Raw genomic sequence first — 15,890 nt, forward strand, 5'->3', positions numbered from 1 at the left:
ACAGGAAATAGAAACATACCTTGTGTGAAAGGCATCAGTATTAAGTATTTCTGAAGGCCTCTGTGTATCAGTATGGCTGAAGGAAAAAGGTAAAAATACGATTTCCTCTGACAAAATGCCAGCCTGGTTGGTTTAACGACATTTTAAGAACTTCATCTGAATATCCCATTGAGCCTAATGAGGGATACATCATTTCCCCTGAAGCTAAAGTCCTGTCTCTGGGAACCGACTGATAGCAGGTAGACTTTGCCCTGAAGGAACACTACACAACAGGAAGAGCAGCGGAGCAGAAGCCTGGCCGTCACAGCAGAGGTAAGGCACATTCGACAGGATTAGAGCTGTAATTACTTTATTTAAGTCAAACGGCACTTGATGGCTTGTTGTACAATTGTAAATGATGAGGGGTTGCCTACTTTCAAAGGTTCATCATATCTCAGAAATAATGTGAGGGCAATTCAGGCTATATCGCGAAACAAAGTCCACTTGATGTCATTTAAATATTTGAAAATATGTGTAATGTCCTCTTTGTTCTTCATATCACCAGTTTGAAATCGGGTTGAGCAAACTAAAAAACAAACTAGTAGTTTAAGGTGGCCGTTGTTTTATCACTGCCTCAGCCATTAATGACTAATACTACAGGAAGTGGACACTGTTACTGATTAAACCATAGTATGGCAGGTTTACATGAAGTGGAATCCGTAACACAGTTTCTTTACTACAGTCGTCAGTGTAGTCCAGGCTTTACTGAAGTTCCATATCATTGGGTAGTTAATTACAACGCCTTCTCTGTAATGACTAATGCAGCAGCAGGGACCTCAAAGGGAATGCGTCAGTGTTCAGTACAGCTAAGATAGGATCCCTGAGTTTACTGTCTGTGTGTCCTTCTTGATGACCGGATTTCCTTTGAGAGCAATTAACCACAACCTATTTAGCTTTTAAATATACATACAACTCAATTAAATGTAGGCTTAAGGCCATACTTATGGATGTTAGTCATGGATGGCTCTCGTGTTTGTGTGATGCATCATTTCGTAATTACCCAGTTATTTGTTCCACACTGACATTGCTCCCTTTGCCAATGTAACATCCCTGAAGAAAGTGTTGACGATGTTCAAAAGGATGCTTTTTATGGTGTCTCCCATGACCTTTACTGAAGTCTGACATTTCTTCTGTCACTTTTGTTCCAAAATTGATGAAAAGATCTGCTTACTTTTGGTGGAATGGAGAGTAAAGACGGCAGCAACGGTGGGTATGGACCGCAACCCCCTCCGTACAACCCTTACGACCATGGGCAGAGTCCTTACACAGGGACAAACTATCAGGTTAGCAGCAATATTACATACTATATTACATTTTGAGAATGTAAGCAATATTTTCATTCATTGTGTATTTAATATCCAATTTCTAGGATTGCATGAGCCAAAATCAAGAGCAAAGCAAATGTCTAAAAGCACTTTTGTTTACGTACAGATGATGGATTTCCTTTCCCGATCCACATTTACATTATTTCATGAATTTGTTCCAATGTAGAAGTGTTGCTTGAACTGCCCTGTGTTGTTGTTGTTGTTGTTGTTGTTGTTGTTGTTGGCTTGGACATGTCAGGTGGGGAATGGGAATGTTGCAGTGGTCTCCCCTCCTGGCCCCTACGATAACTCGGTCCATCCTGAGGGCCTGGCGCCAGATGGAGGCGAGCAGCAGTACGGTCAAGCTCCACCTGGCTACAGCCAGGGCTTAGAGGATAGCAGCTTCAGTGACGCCGCCATACGAAGAGGTGAGGGATGGGCAGGGGGAGGGACAGAAAGCAAGGGAAGCCAATATGTTTTAGTTTGCATGGTCAGAGCTGATGAAGGGAATATGTACTCCCTAATTTGCTTTGCAGTGTTTTCTAAAATTGAATAACGTTTTCTGCCTCAGCTCCTCACCTCACACACACCACAAATCATCTTAAGTGAGAGGTTGAGATGTTGGAAAACAGAAGCTTTACTCCATAAACACTTACCTGGTTCTTTAATGTTGGTGTTGTGCATCTGTCTGTCTCTCTTTTCTTCCTGAACAGGTTTCATAAGGAAAGTCTACTTGACCTTGATGCTTCAGCTGCTGGTGACTGTCGGGATCATCTGTGCCTTTCTTTACTGGTGCGAGACACACTTTGACACAAGGGTCTTACTCCCCAAAAAAAGATGTCAGAAACCTATCCATCATTCAACGTTGGGCACAGTCTGTCAGAGCAGCCAACTTCACACAGCAGCACGACTACGATAGTTGTCCCTATCGACCCAGCGCTGCTCAAATCACCATAAATATGTGAGGTTAGACTAGATGGTAGAGCATAAAAGGGCATTTCTGCCACCTAATATTTTAGCTTGCAGTAGTTTGAAAGCTTTATAGGTTTTGTATAATAGATGTGGTAGAACGCTACGACAGTAATATCTTTTCATAAATTGTGTTCAGCTCCCATGTGCACAATGCTGTGTCCTCTGTTAATATTTAATACAATCATTGTACTGCCTCTATCAAATAAATGGCGCCTCTATTAAACACTCCCCTCTGCCTCTCCATTTATCTTTTGGAAACACAGGGACGCTCTCAGGGAATGGACAAGGGCCAACTACTGGTTCTCCTACGTCATGATGTAAGCTAACAAAAACATTCAGTTAGAGTGTCTACAAGCTGCACACTTTCTAGCTTTAACCAGTTTGACCAGCTACAAATCTCCTGAGGGTGAGTTTTACCCAAATGAAAATGTCGCTCATGGAAAACCTCAGAAGTAAATCACAAACTGTCCCGCGGTCTGAATCCTAATCCAGGAAACGGCCAGCCACACTGCATAAATAATGCACTCAGTGATTTCACACATTGAACCCAGTCCTTTTTTCTGTTTACAGCCTTTTTATTTTGCCATTTACGATATACTCTATTTTTTCTGTGAAATAGGGCGACGGTGTTGGTGCTCATCCTGGTCCTGTCCTGCTGTGACAACCTCCGTCGTCAAGTCCCCCTCAATTTCATCGCCCTGGGTCTGTTTGTGAGTAGAAGCGCTACCAGCCAGGCATCAAATTAAACCCCCGCCACACCTGCTCTATTCCACCGTTTTTTCCCCATGTATTTACTTTCCATTTGTCTCTCTCTCAGACTGTGGCAGAGGGCCTGATGCTGGGATCTGTTTCAGCGTGAGTGTATGCTGAATCCCCACCTGCTGCCGACTCATTTGCACAATAATAACCTGATTTTGATCCATATCTAATGGCGTGTTGGTAGCCAGAGATGAAGCCATCAAACCTGATAAGATGTTATCATTGTTGGTTTACCAAATTTAAAAAAGCACGTGGAATCATATTTCTCGGGGATCCGGCTGAATACCAATCAGAACATTGCGGTTGAAGTTGTAGTTGAAAACCAATCATTCTGTAGCATTGCCGTTGTAAACACATGTTACCTCAGCCAACTGCAACATGTCTGGTCTTTACACAGCTTGTCACTCAGACAGCAAAGGCATCACTTGAAACCTGACTATCAATAATACATTCAAATTATCATATTTATTGGACCTTGCCATAACTGAAGCTGAACAAAGGGTGATACATTATGCAATGCATGTCCAGAGGGACATGCATCACCATCACTACCGTCACTCTACTTCAGACACATAATACAGACTATGAAATGGAAATAATCCCACGTGTCTTAAAGGAAAGACATGTTTCTTCTTTAGGAGACAACAATCCTACTCCCTGTGTCCACACAGCATTATGACTCGTTGGACATGACACTATGAGGGGATTTTCCCACGTCACATCTGTTTGATATTTCTTTCTGCAGGTACTACAATGCAGATGCAGTTCTGTGGGCCGGGGGGGCCACGGCGCTAGTGTCCTTCTCCTTGACTGTGTTTGCTATGCAGACAAAGGTAAGATCTGTCACTGAGCCCAGCAGTGCAGCCTGCGGTGACATTTCATCACCTACCTTACTATGCCAGTCAGTTCTAGTGTTGGCCAGGTTTTCTCATGCACAGTTTGCACAGTCACCAGCAAACCTTTAAACTCTGAATAGCTTTGCTTACCAGGCAAAACTGTGATTACTGCTGAGATCAGTGTAATTGTCAATCAGGTTCATTCCGTATGTCCGCTGGCGGGACAGAGTTAAACCTCTGGGCCGTCCTCATGCTGGCCGAGGTCGCTGCCATAAATCTTGAGTTCAGAAATGGCCGGGAGCCTTTTGTTGTTTGCTGAATCTCCCCCTCCTCCATCTCCTTTCACCACGAACTGTCTAATAAAGCAAACACAGCCTGAGAATAATCTTTAAAAGGGCCTTTCAGGGACACAATGGGAGATATTAGGCTCCTTTTGCTGGATACATTTTAATATTAAAGAAGCTAACACACATACACTTGCATTCCTGATCCCTCACAAATAATCTAATCTAAAAACAAGAACACTTGAACAACTCTGATTTATTAAAGTGGACCCCGGCAAAGTTATTATACAGGCAGTAGGGCAAAAGATTATACAAGAAATTGCATTTAGAGTCCTTCTTAATTGCCTCTAAATAGAGTTTGAAATGTCACACATGTTGACACTTATTGCATCTGAAGGAGCTGCTCAGATTGGAGCAAAGCAGGGAACAGGTGGCTAATGATTATACTGAGAATAAATCTGCTCTTAAAAGCTCTTTTAGTAATCTGGAGAAGGCAGCCAGCATAAAACGGGGGAAACTGTGATAAAAATAGAAAAAGTGGCCGTGCCCTCCAGCTCATAAAACATCCTGTTTTATGAGCCGAGTGAGCGGTCACTTCGGCAAAAACACTTTTGGTCTATTTCTCTTTTTTATGACTCCACGATCACCCTGCAGTTAACGCGGCGCCGCAGCTTTTGGCTCTCTGTCGCTGCGATTTAAATGTCATAAACACTTGCATGTCTAGCCCGTGGCTCCTCAGGTGATCAGTGTTAGTGATTCTCTCCATGTAGCTGCCATATTTTTTCTGTCAATCCGAGAAGGGCATGCAGGCCAAAAGACCACCCCACCCCCCCACTCTGTTCTATGCCTGCCTTGCAGCTTGTTGATTAATTATCCAGAATATTTGTGTGTGTTGAACTGCAATATGTCTTCATCATTTAGTAACCGCGGCGCCTCACAGCACAGCTGCAGTGTAGATGACCTTGAACGCCCCAGCATTTTTATGGCCCTGATGTGTGTACATGAGAGATGTTCTGTCTGCTCTTTTCTGTTTGAGAGGCTCCTCACACTCATCGTCTCTCTCCTCCCTCCTTTCTGCCCCCAGTGGGACTTCACCGGACTAAATGGGAGTCTGTGGGTGTTAGCCTGGACCCTGTTTTCGTTTGCATTGCTTTGTGGGATCCTCCGATCGCAGGTAGATCAAAAAGCTGCCGTGTTTACGCCTGTGTTCACAGTGAGAACAGCTTTGAAATGTAATGCAGTCAGAGGGAGACTGCTTTTATCCTCAGGATGTACTGGAGCTGACCCGTGCTGAGCAGACTATAAAGAAGAGAGCATGAACTCTGACACCTCTCAGGAGCTGATCTCAAGACTCATGCATCCAAACTGTTCAACTGCCTCAGCTTTAAGCAGCACATGTACAGGAAGAAGCATATTCCACTGACTTTAGACTGCTATTTTTACACAACCACAAACGAATCTGAACAGCAAATAAACACTGCTTTGTTAAACTATATTGTTACCATTATCAAACATCTATCATCATATTTATTGTACAGAGCAACCAAGGAAAGGCTGAATACATGTTTTAAGATACACATTTGAAATGTGAGTTTATTTTCTTACTAGAAACATTCACAAATCAACGGTGTTGCTGAATTGTCTCTGATTCTTTCCACAGTATCTTAACATCTTATACGCCTGCCTGGGAACCCTGCTGTTTTCTTTAGTAAGTATAGTGTAACAACATAACTTGGTTTTCAGCAATGCAGGTTCAATTGAAAACATATTGAAAATGACATTTAAAAGCAGAAAAACATCATGAAACCAGGCGTTAATGTCAAGTGTATGCGATGTATGATTTGATTCCTGCCTCCGCTGTCTGTCACAGTCATTAGTGTAAACGAGAGGCTCTGATGTCCTCGTGCCCTTTCATTCCAACGATGCAGCGTTTAGCAGCAGTCGGCTTCATTCTCACAGCCACCTCTCTGCGTGCCTCTGACATTAACAGCAAATGTTGTGACCCGTGGTGTCAGCGGCTGCAACAAACTGCTGCTGCACACAGAGCCGAACAGGCTGTCACAACTTACTTTCAGCTTCCACTATTATTTATATAGCCTGTTTATGGGCACAGCCCCCCCTCTCTTAAGGATAAGAGATGTTGCCCGTGTTTCCCTTCAGACCGCTTCCTGCTCTCGGTCTCTCTTTTAACACGCTGCCTTCAGAAGTCAGGGTTGAAGCGTCTCTCTGTCTCTCTGCAGTACTTGGTGTTTGATACCCAGCTTATCCTGGGCGGGAAACACAGGAAGTATGAAGTCTCTCCCGAGGAGTATGTGTTCGCCGCTCTCAACCTCTATTTGGACATTGTGTCTCTGTTCCTGCTCCTGCTGCAGCTCATCGGCCTCTGTCGCTGACGGCAGGCCTCCCAAAGGAACTCCTCCTGCTCACAATATAAAATCTCAAGTACGTCATATCCTTCTAGGATGTAGATTCACAATCCTGTTTTCCATCTGCTGCCTTATTTAAATAGGCAGGGATGTCTGTGATGCGTCCAAGATACAGATTTGTTTTACTTGTCTTGTGTCAGGGTTAATGTTATTATAAACTGCAATATGCAAAATGTTTTTTCAGAGTGCTACATTTGAGAATTTAAAACCACACTAGCATACATTTATCCTACCTTTCAATTGCATGTGCCAAATGTTTTTTTGTATATGAATAAAGTGCTTCATCATCAACTGTGTTTTAGCAAGAACCTCAAACAATTCAGCCAATACTATTGATTATGATATTATTTAGTAAAATTATTCAGCCAGTAGCCTACTGTTGATATTATTTTCCAAATGAGAGTAACACCTACGTCACTTCCGGGCAAAAATAACGGCCCCGCCCACTTTTGGGGGAAAACAACGCTGTCATTTGAATGGCGGTCAATACAAATTCTGAAGTTTTTGCCAATCCGATAATTTTTTTTGAAAACTGTGGATTTTTGGATCTTCAAAGAGCTCGATTACGATGACCAGTCAGGCAAACAATTACATTCAATCATTGGAAATCGACAATCGGTCTCGATATATGGTTAAATTAAAATCAGTAGGCGAGCCTGTAATTTCTCCAGCTGTTACTCTCATGAGCGAGGCGGAACATAATAGTTTTAACATGCCAAAAAGCTGCCGTGTCGTTTATTGCACCCATAGACTGATTGCACTTCAAACATTAATCAAGAGTTCAGTGTTTCTGTACTTCCTCTAAGAAGAAAGGACAGTAACAGAAGAGCTCTGTGGCTTCAGGCACGATCGCCGTTCAAATGACAGCGTTGGTTCCCCCAAAAGTGGGCGGGGCCGTAAAGTCACGTAGATCTTGCTTTCATCTATGAAAATCGATCGCCTACTGCTATATTTAACCATATCGAGCCCGATCGTCGATTTCTAATGGCTTAATGCAATTGTTTGCCTCTCTGGCCATTGGAATCGGGCTCTTTGAAGATCCAAAAGTCTCCGGTTTTCTTACATTTCTGATCGGATTGGAAAAAACTTCAGAATTTGTATTGACCGGCGTTCAACTGACAGCGTTGTTTTCCCCCAAAAGTGGGCGGAGCCGTTATTTTTGCCCGGAAGTGACGCATTTGTTACTCATCTAGAGAAACTAGGCTTGTTTGAGACACATTGCGGCTCGCCTCGAAAGCCGATCGCAGCCGGGGGAGGTGTCAAAATGCTCGTCTTAAGTCGGACAGCTCGGACTCGGAGTCGGCTTGACTGGCTGGGTTTGCAATGGCGGAAATTGCGTTGGCGTTTTTCGTTGCAGATGAAGTGGATGCAATAGAAATCCCACATGTATTGTATGCAGAATGACATGATCTAAAGGGACTGTGATTGAGAGAAAATTAAATATTTGTTTACAATAAACATGAATATGTCATTTGTTTGATTTGCATTAAAAGACAATACCATTTTTGATTTAAATGATAGATTACCTTGTGCATTTGTTGCAGCCCTTGCTTGCTGCATAAGTGCAGCTGCTAAACTGTTATCTGAAAAATAATTTACATCATTTAAAATCATATCCAGATTGTTGGAATGCAATTTAGTTGTTTACTCACCATTGTGTAGTCTTTGGGAAATGTCTTGTGAGACTCTTACAGTGATGTCTCCCTGTCCATCACGCACCACAAATTCCATTGTACCCACTGTAGACAAAGGTGATCACTATTGCTTTATATAGGTTTGTTAATTCAGTCATGATGAGGAACCACACCAGTGACTGGGTTCCATAATTAGAAATGCTCCTCCCTCTTAATGTTTGCAAAACTGATAGGTGACAGGCTACAAATGATCAGTCCCTTCAGATCCGCACACATGAAGCTTAATGAGCATGAATTGAACAGACCTGCTGCTGTGTTAATTCTTTAGCTGCCACTTTAAGCTTTATGATGTGTACAACATGGATGTAATTTGATTTAATCTTGCCATTTTAAATGATGTATTCAATAAATAAGGTTAAACCAAATCATTACATTACAACAGCTTTTATTTTAATGATTTGGTTTAACTTAAAGAGAAACTTTATTGTTATTGCACATATTACAGGTACTGAGACAACGAAATGCAGTTTAGCTTCTAACCAGGTGCAACAAGCAGCGAAGTGGAAAGTAATGTACACAATCTACAGAATAACATATAGAATGAATTGAATGATGAATAAACAGTGGGGTATGAATACTAGATATACACTAGCAGCCTGTGAGCAGTATGAACAGTGTGTATGAATATGCTAAGATATATAAAGTATGAAAACGGTAAGCAGTATAGTATACAATATATAGATATTAATTTCATGATGATAAACATTGTGGAACAATGATGAAAAATGGGAATGGATGTGGCCAGAGCCATTTGGCGACGTAAAACTGACACAAAACAACAAACTTTTGCCAGCCAATTGGAGAGTTTCATCAGCAGCACGTGGTAAAAACCACCAATGAGCGCTCAGCTCGAGATACCAGCGAGCCGTTTCCCATCAAGCATTTCGCTTCCGCAGCTCGTGGAGAGCAACTATGCCAACTCGCCTCGCCTCGCTCTCAAGGCTGCGGGCGTCTTTGTCCCGCGATATTTCAAAGTCTCATGTGGGCGGGCCTCCAGAGCAAGTCGGACAAAATGACTAACCATCATGCAACGCACTAGCAAGACGTTGATCGCAACTGCGCAGGTCTGCGCAGGTCTTGCTTGTCTCAAACAAGGCTACTCACTCAGTCTAGACGGTTTTCCAGCATAGTGAACCTGGAAATGTCCAGTACACCAGTGTTATGATAGAAATGTATATTATGAGTCCCCAGCACATAGAAACTGCCGGATGCTAACTTGATAGGCAATTTGCGTAATTAGCATAAGTGACGTCCATTCAAATTAATGGCATTATAGCCCATGTAAACAATTGTGTAAAAATGGCAGTTTTACCAGAGAGTGGCAACATCTGTACTCTTGGTGGGCTGATTCTGATTACCATGAGTAGTGTTGCGACTATTGGATAAAAAGAGCACAAGATTATAATTTCTACTGTGGATTATTCGTTTTCAAATAAATAGGCAATCTGTCCAATCCAAATGATCAAGAGTCCCCTAAATCTTCAAAATCGACCCAAAATTTAAACCAAAATCAGCCCACAGAGTACAAATATTGGAATTCTCTTGTAGAAACTGCCATTTGTGATACTGAAAATGTAAAAAATGGATTCAGCTTCCTCAATAACCTGCAAAATCACTCAAATACTGTCCAAATTGGTCAAGCCATCTTTTAACCATTGTCCGCATAGGCTATAATTGTAATTAATGCTAATTAACACAAGTTATGGTCATTGTGCAAATTGCCCAGCAAGTTAGCATCCAGCAGTTTCTATGTTCTGGGGACCCGTACTACATTTCCATTATGAAACTTTGGGGTTAACTAACATTTCCGGGTTCACAATAAGACTATGAGCTGGCAACTAGACTAGTTCAATCTTTGCAGACAATGAACATGCAGAAAAACTACAGGAAATGGAAAAGCCCCTAAAGCACAACAGGGCCCAGTGATGGTCAGCTGTTGAGAAGAGGTGTCAGTCATCCTGTAGTTTAGGGGAAAGATGTTTTTGGAAACCAAGCTAACTCCATTAAGGGACAGAAACAGTTCCACAGGTATCTCAATGACAAAACAAAACACACATTCAAACTCAACACAAAGTTTATTGGCATCACACATCAAACATTTTTCATATAAAGAGGGAATGTATCAAGTATAGACTACGAAAGTGCAAATAGCATTTCAAGGATTAGTTGCTTTACAATATAAAATCTCAGTGAGTTACAAAATGCTATATGCCGTTTTAAAATAAATCACCTGAACATTAGAGGCGAAAGGAAGTACAAACTCCATTAGACCTGTACCCACTTCATGCACAGAGGCCAACGTGCAGTATCTCTGTTTCAACCCACGTCCAATGAAAGACCTTCACTAACTATATGGCACTCACAGTTTCACAACTTCAAGACACTGGTCATCACTGCACACATTTAGTGGCTCTATCCGTCTGCTAGGTCAGACATTAGTCTGTACAAAAACATAATTCAATCTTAAAGATAAAACACTGATCCATGTGTCAATGGTTATTCACAATCCATTTTCTTTCACGGATTACACTGATTTCAAATAAATACCTACTTTATATTGCAACATTCCTCCATTTTAGTGTCTTCGGGTAAGATCCATGATACAGGTAGTCGTTTGAGTTTCTACATCTCAGAAAAACCAACTGTTTTAAAATGTAGGGACAGAAGCCCTGCTGCACAAAAACAAGCGCAACATCTTTTTTCTAAATCTTTTGGAGCAATATTGGAAACATTAACCGTTCCCATTATACCAAATCATATCAAATCAGTGTTACCATTAACATACTACGAGAACCAACAAAAAGCTCATGCTACAAATAATTAGATGAGAAAAATAATCAAGATCTCATGTTTCTCGTATGTAAGAGAAATAACTTTAAGGTAACAGGTGTTTGTCTACACTGTACATACTGTGTAATAATTAGCACTTGGAAACATGTGCAAAAAGAAAGAAAAGAATGTTGATTGACTTAAAGGCACTGTGTATCTCTCTGCGTAGAGAAGGTGGACTCCTCGTGTTCCAGGTGCAGGACACATTCGTGGACCCTCCATGCATTACCCTATAAAGGCTCTGCTCATATCACACTTTAACAGGACCCAGAGAGTCATTACAGGGACTTGGGCCTGATTAATTAATTCACCATAGTCTGAATGAGATTGCCTGATTATCTCTCTCACTGGGCTGTTCCTGCAGTATATAAACAAGACTTCTCAGTGTCACGCTGCACTCTGCAGTGCTCACACGAATGTGAGCGCGCTACAAAGGATTTCAGAATGACCCCTCGGGGCCTGTCAGCTGTTTCTGAAGACATTTCTCATTGAGAGAGTGTGACCATTGTCAATTCCTAAATGTTTTTTAGCACTCTACCAACAAATGTAAATTGCTTTGTGTGAATGTTTCACATAATGAAGTACACAACTATAATGGTGTTCAACTACAGATTAACACGGCACACTATTACAGCTTTTACATGGTAATATTGGAAATATACCACACAATCTCAAATACAAATATGGCTCCAGACTTTCACATTTAGGTTTAGTTGTTGAGATTGTAATAAGCAGGCACAATTTGTTTAGAAGAATCCACTTGGCGACTGCAAACGGTGCTTTTGCTAGTCAGTGTTTGGCACCTAAAAGGGAGGTGTGCACAGGAGCAAGACTCCCTGCTTTACCCCACAGGGTGAGTGGGAATAACATCAGTCAGCCAGTACAGTATGTCAGGGTGAAAACCTCCCTCAGACATGATTTAGACACATACATTAGGCTTTTACAAATACCTGCACTATGCAAAAGACTCCGCATTTCGTATCTCCTCTATAAGTGGTTTCAGAAAACGGCAAGTTATTTATACTTCTAACATTTAGTAAATATCCTTGAAAAGTGTTATCTAATTTCTCCTTCAGTTAATGCTTTCTTTTCGCAAGGGCTGCTTGTTGGGGGTCTGACAATACAGTAAATGCAGGAAAAGCGATGCCACACCAATGCTATACCAACCTAAAGGCGTGTACTTCATGCACTCCCTGTCTGCTGCACATGCTTCAGTTTAGATCCACACTGCAGTCCAGCTGCTGGCTCATGCACCTCTAGTCTGTTGGCCAAAAAGAAGACAAAAAAACAAATGAAGGATTTCTTTGAAAAGAGGTATCTGCAAGGAGATCCACTGTTAAACACATTTTAATAATTCCTCTTGAAATTAAATACTAAAACAACCAAATTGCGTGGACCCTCTGGGATATAACGTCACCAACTGGAATAGAGTGTGGATCGAAGCAGCTCTAACTTGTAGTTCGAATGTAACCGCTGTTACACCGGGTAACCTGTGGATAGCACTTACAAGTTTCGACAACTTTTGAGTGTCGAAACTTCTTGCCCCACTTTCCTGTGAACCGATACATTCTTAATTCTGTATACATTCCACTTGAACAGCTACTGTACATGTTCCACAACTCAACTTCATTTGCAAACTTTAGTAGTTTTTGGCCTTTCCGAAAGAGCCCCTTCCCATCTCTGCCTCTTCACACCAGGTGGTCCTCCCACTCAGAGGAGCTGCTGCTGGGCATCTGCTCAGAGTCGCACTGTGGAGTGTCCACCCTTGAGGTTCCCCGCGATGTATGATCACTGCTTTTGTCGAGGGTGGCCATGTAAGAAGGGGGCGTGGTCTCCAGCCCCACCAGATCTAACTGTGTGGGCCTCTGAGCCGCGGCACCCTCCTTCTCCTCCTTTTGAGAGCAGAAACCCACCTCTGCCGTCACTTCCTGAGGTTTCCTGTTCTCAGGCGGGATGCATCCGCTCTTCTCCTCCTCAAGCAGACCCCCTCCTCCGCCTGCATGGAGTGCGCTGAGGTTGGAGTCAGTGTCAGAGGAGGTGGAGGGGACCAGGGTGATGCCTTGAGGATTCATGTCGTGGAACCACGCCATAATATTGCCCAGCAGGTTTGCATTGGCTAGTGCGGAGGAGGAGGATGGGTCGTGGCTGCCGTAAGTGTTGGAGTCCAACGTGTCGCTGGAGGAGGAGAAGAGGCCGGTGGAGGAGGTGCTGCCACCTGGAGCCACTGGGATGGGCAGCGAGGCCCTGTAGGCCCGGAGGTGGCTGTCAGCGTGCTGCGCAGAGAACTGGCTGCTGATGGAGCCCAGTCGGGCCAAGTTATCTTCCAGCTCCAGCAGCTCGGAGCTGCTGAGAGAAGCTCTGGACAGCAGCTCCACACCTGCAGCACTCTGCTCCAGCCTGGAGGGCAGAGAGGTGCCGATGGCGCCGAGCGAGGCTTCGTTGGCGAGTGCGTCATGGTTGTATGCGATCTCTGCCATCGCTGAGTCCTGGAGCGACAGCTGGATGGCCAGGAGGATGTTAGGGTCATCGTCGTCCAAAGAACCGAGACCCTGCAGGAAAAAAGTGTCAGTGATGCAGGCCAAACCAATATCATCCACTAACAAGGCGGCAGCAGCAGCAGCTCCACTCCTCAACTTCAAATCCAGCCATTTGGCAAGGAGAGTCAAAGCAGCAGCAGGTAAGAACTGGAAATGGAAACAAGCAGTGAACAGATCTACAGACTAGAAACATAATCACAGGCAAAGGCCACTTTGTATTTATTATAGCTGCCGTTTTGTGAATGCCTTTTTCAGATTGTACACTTCAAAATTCATCAAATATTATTCTGTTTTATAGTTATGTGAATATATAATGACAACCGTCAATCACATTCTATTTCTCCTGAATAGGACTCTGGATTTATCTCCTAACTCTTGTATAATTGAACAGTGTACACAATTATAGTCTGAAGAAGCATCCTAGACTGAAGCATGCCTTTTTAAGAGTGCCTTGAAAAATATAAATATATAAGAGAAACAAAAACAAGTTAAGCAATCCCACCTGGGTCATGCCATACACTAGACATTGACATTGTCTAAAGGATAAAAGCCTGGAGCTGAAGGTGGGAACTGTGCACTCACCATCAGATGATGTCTGCGTCCACTAACCTGCGAGTCTGTGTAGAAAAGAAATGGACAAACAGCCATAGTCAAAATATTCAAATCAATCTCAACTCATTGCTAATCAACACTTTTCCCCAAATCATCTTGCAAAACACTGCAAAACGACCAAATAATGGCAACCTCACAGATTCTCTGCATTCCCTGGAAAATAACTAAGTCAATATATTCATCTGAAATCAATGAATCCTTCCTGGCACAACAGAACCTTTCAGCTGGCTGCCAAACTGCAAACTCTGTCCATCTTTTATTCCAGCCAGCAAAAGACAGAGCAGCAGTGTGATACATAAGACTGATGGATTCGAAATATTGGCCTGCTGAACTTGAGAAGTTGTAATGTTCTAACGTTTGGGCTAATACCCTCATTTGGGTTCCGAACACGTCACCTCAGAGAACTAAACTTTAAAATGTAGTTTAATCTAATGGGTTTCTAATGAGCTTATAAAACGGACAAAAGTCAAATCAAGCAATCTGATTGGTTCTTAGCCGTGATATACTGAGCGTATACCACGGGTAGAATTGTAAGCTACTTTTCACAAGTCAGTATCCCTCCGCGTCTGAGAAAAACAGTATACCGTTGGGCTGTCGCGGCGGGCCGAACCACGCCCCTTAGCTGTGATATAATGGGCATATACCACAGCCTGTCGTGAGCTATTGCTTAATTAGATTATAAATCTTGGCAGGCTTTTTTATGACTTGCCTTCCTTTGACTTTATTATGCCTATTTTTTATTAACAAACAATAATTGATAGAAATATAAACTAATATCATTTATTTGATGTGCAGACCTAACTGAGCCAATCACAAACAGGAATGGTTTGAACGCGTGAGATCATCAGGCTTTAGATCATTACCGATTGAACCATGCAGACTCCCTGAGGGATATGTCTGTCCTTTCTGCCCGCAGTACCTAAGATGCTGTCACTGGAGTCGTCGGGGTCAGGTGTGTTGCTCCGGAGACTCGACATGTCGCCTCTCCTCCTCTGCCTGTGTCTCCGTCTGTACTGGAACTCTGCATACTCCTTAGAAACGTCAAAAACAGATTTAGTCAAAAAGAGCATATCCCCTCATTTAAAACTCATTATACTATTGTTCGATTCAACAGATGCTCTTATGGAGCAGTTGAGACCATCACAATGTCCCTTATTGAAATCAACAAATCAACATGTTGCCATGTTGCTACAGTTGCACTTTTTCCTGGATTCCTTTTTTGGTATGAAATGGAATAGGTGAACTTATAAACTGGCAGCTCCAGTAGGGGAGTCTGCTTCAAATGGGGTCGGAGTGTTCTGTTCCAGGAGAGATGAGCACTGACCAAGCCAAGCCTTCAATCATTCAGTCTGTACCGAGCACGCCCTCACTGGAAGGGAATTGGAAATTAGGCAACTTGAGGTTCAGACGTTTGGAAAAACTACGCATGTCTAACTAATCTCAGAGGCAACCCGAATACCTTATCAGAAGTGCAGTTATTAAATACCAGAATAAATGAAATATTGATTCACTGACATGTTTTGAAAAACATTTGCCAGATTGAATACAAAATACATATTTCTCCAGGTTCATTAAGAAAGGGTGTGCCGTTTTGTATT

General features: G+C 42.6%; 2 protein-coding genes across 2 annotated transcripts in view; one reads left to right on the plus strand and one right to left on the minus strand.

Moving 5' to 3' along the window:
- The first annotated feature begins 250 nt into the window (after positions 1-250).
- On the plus strand, positions 251-6,911 carry LOC117460367 (protein lifeguard 1). The gene is made up of 11 exons (XM_034101739.1): positions 251-312; positions 1,201-1,322; positions 1,603-1,771; positions 2,057-2,135; positions 2,579-2,632; positions 2,935-3,025; positions 3,133-3,170; positions 3,820-3,907; positions 5,279-5,368; positions 5,855-5,902; positions 6,435-6,911. Exons 2-11 carry the CDS (start codon positions 1,221-1,223, stop codon positions 6,585-6,587), a joined length of 912 nt encoding a protein of 303 aa, XP_033957630.1. The 5' UTR covers positions 251-312; positions 1,201-1,220; the 3' UTR covers positions 6,588-6,911.
- A 3,459-nt stretch (positions 6,912-10,370) lies between these two features.
- Positions 10,371-15,890, minus strand: part of LOC117460530 (ankyrin repeat and IBR domain-containing protein 1-like) — a 51,826-nt gene continuing 46,306 nt past the window's right edge. The window contains exons 18-20 of the mRNA XM_034102000.2: positions 15,212-15,323; positions 14,263-14,297; positions 10,371-13,692 (exon numbers count right to left, since the gene is read on the minus strand). Coding sequence (XP_033957891.2) covers positions 12,832-13,692; positions 14,263-14,297; positions 15,212-15,323 — 1,008 coding nt within the window. The 3' untranslated portion in view covers positions 10,371-12,831. The remainder of the gene's footprint in view (positions 13,693-14,262; positions 14,298-15,211; positions 15,324-15,890) is intronic.

The sequence above is a fragment of the Pseudochaenichthys georgianus genome, chromosome 16 (assembly GCF_902827115.2).
Source record: "Pseudochaenichthys georgianus chromosome 16, fPseGeo1.2, whole genome shotgun sequence".
In the NCBI taxonomy this organism is placed as follows: Eukaryota; Metazoa; Chordata; class Actinopteri; order Perciformes; family Channichthyidae; genus Pseudochaenichthys; species Pseudochaenichthys georgianus.

What these genes read in the sequence shown, in the direction of transcription:
- LOC117460367 (XM_034101739.1), top strand. Translation starts at nt 1,221, where the DNA reads ATGGAGAGTAAAGACGGCAGCAACGGTGGGTATGGACCGCAACCCCCT. An exon ending in TCATCGCCCTGGGTCTGTTT is followed by an intron (nt 3,026 to 3,132) that starts GTGAGTAGAAGC and finishes TCTCTCTCTCAG; the next exon opens with ACTGTGGCAGAGGGCCTGAT. An exon ending in GTGGGATCCTCCGATCGCAG is followed by an intron (nt 5,369 to 5,854) that starts GTAGATCAAAAA and finishes TTCTTTCCACAG; the next exon opens with TATCTTAACATCTTATACGC.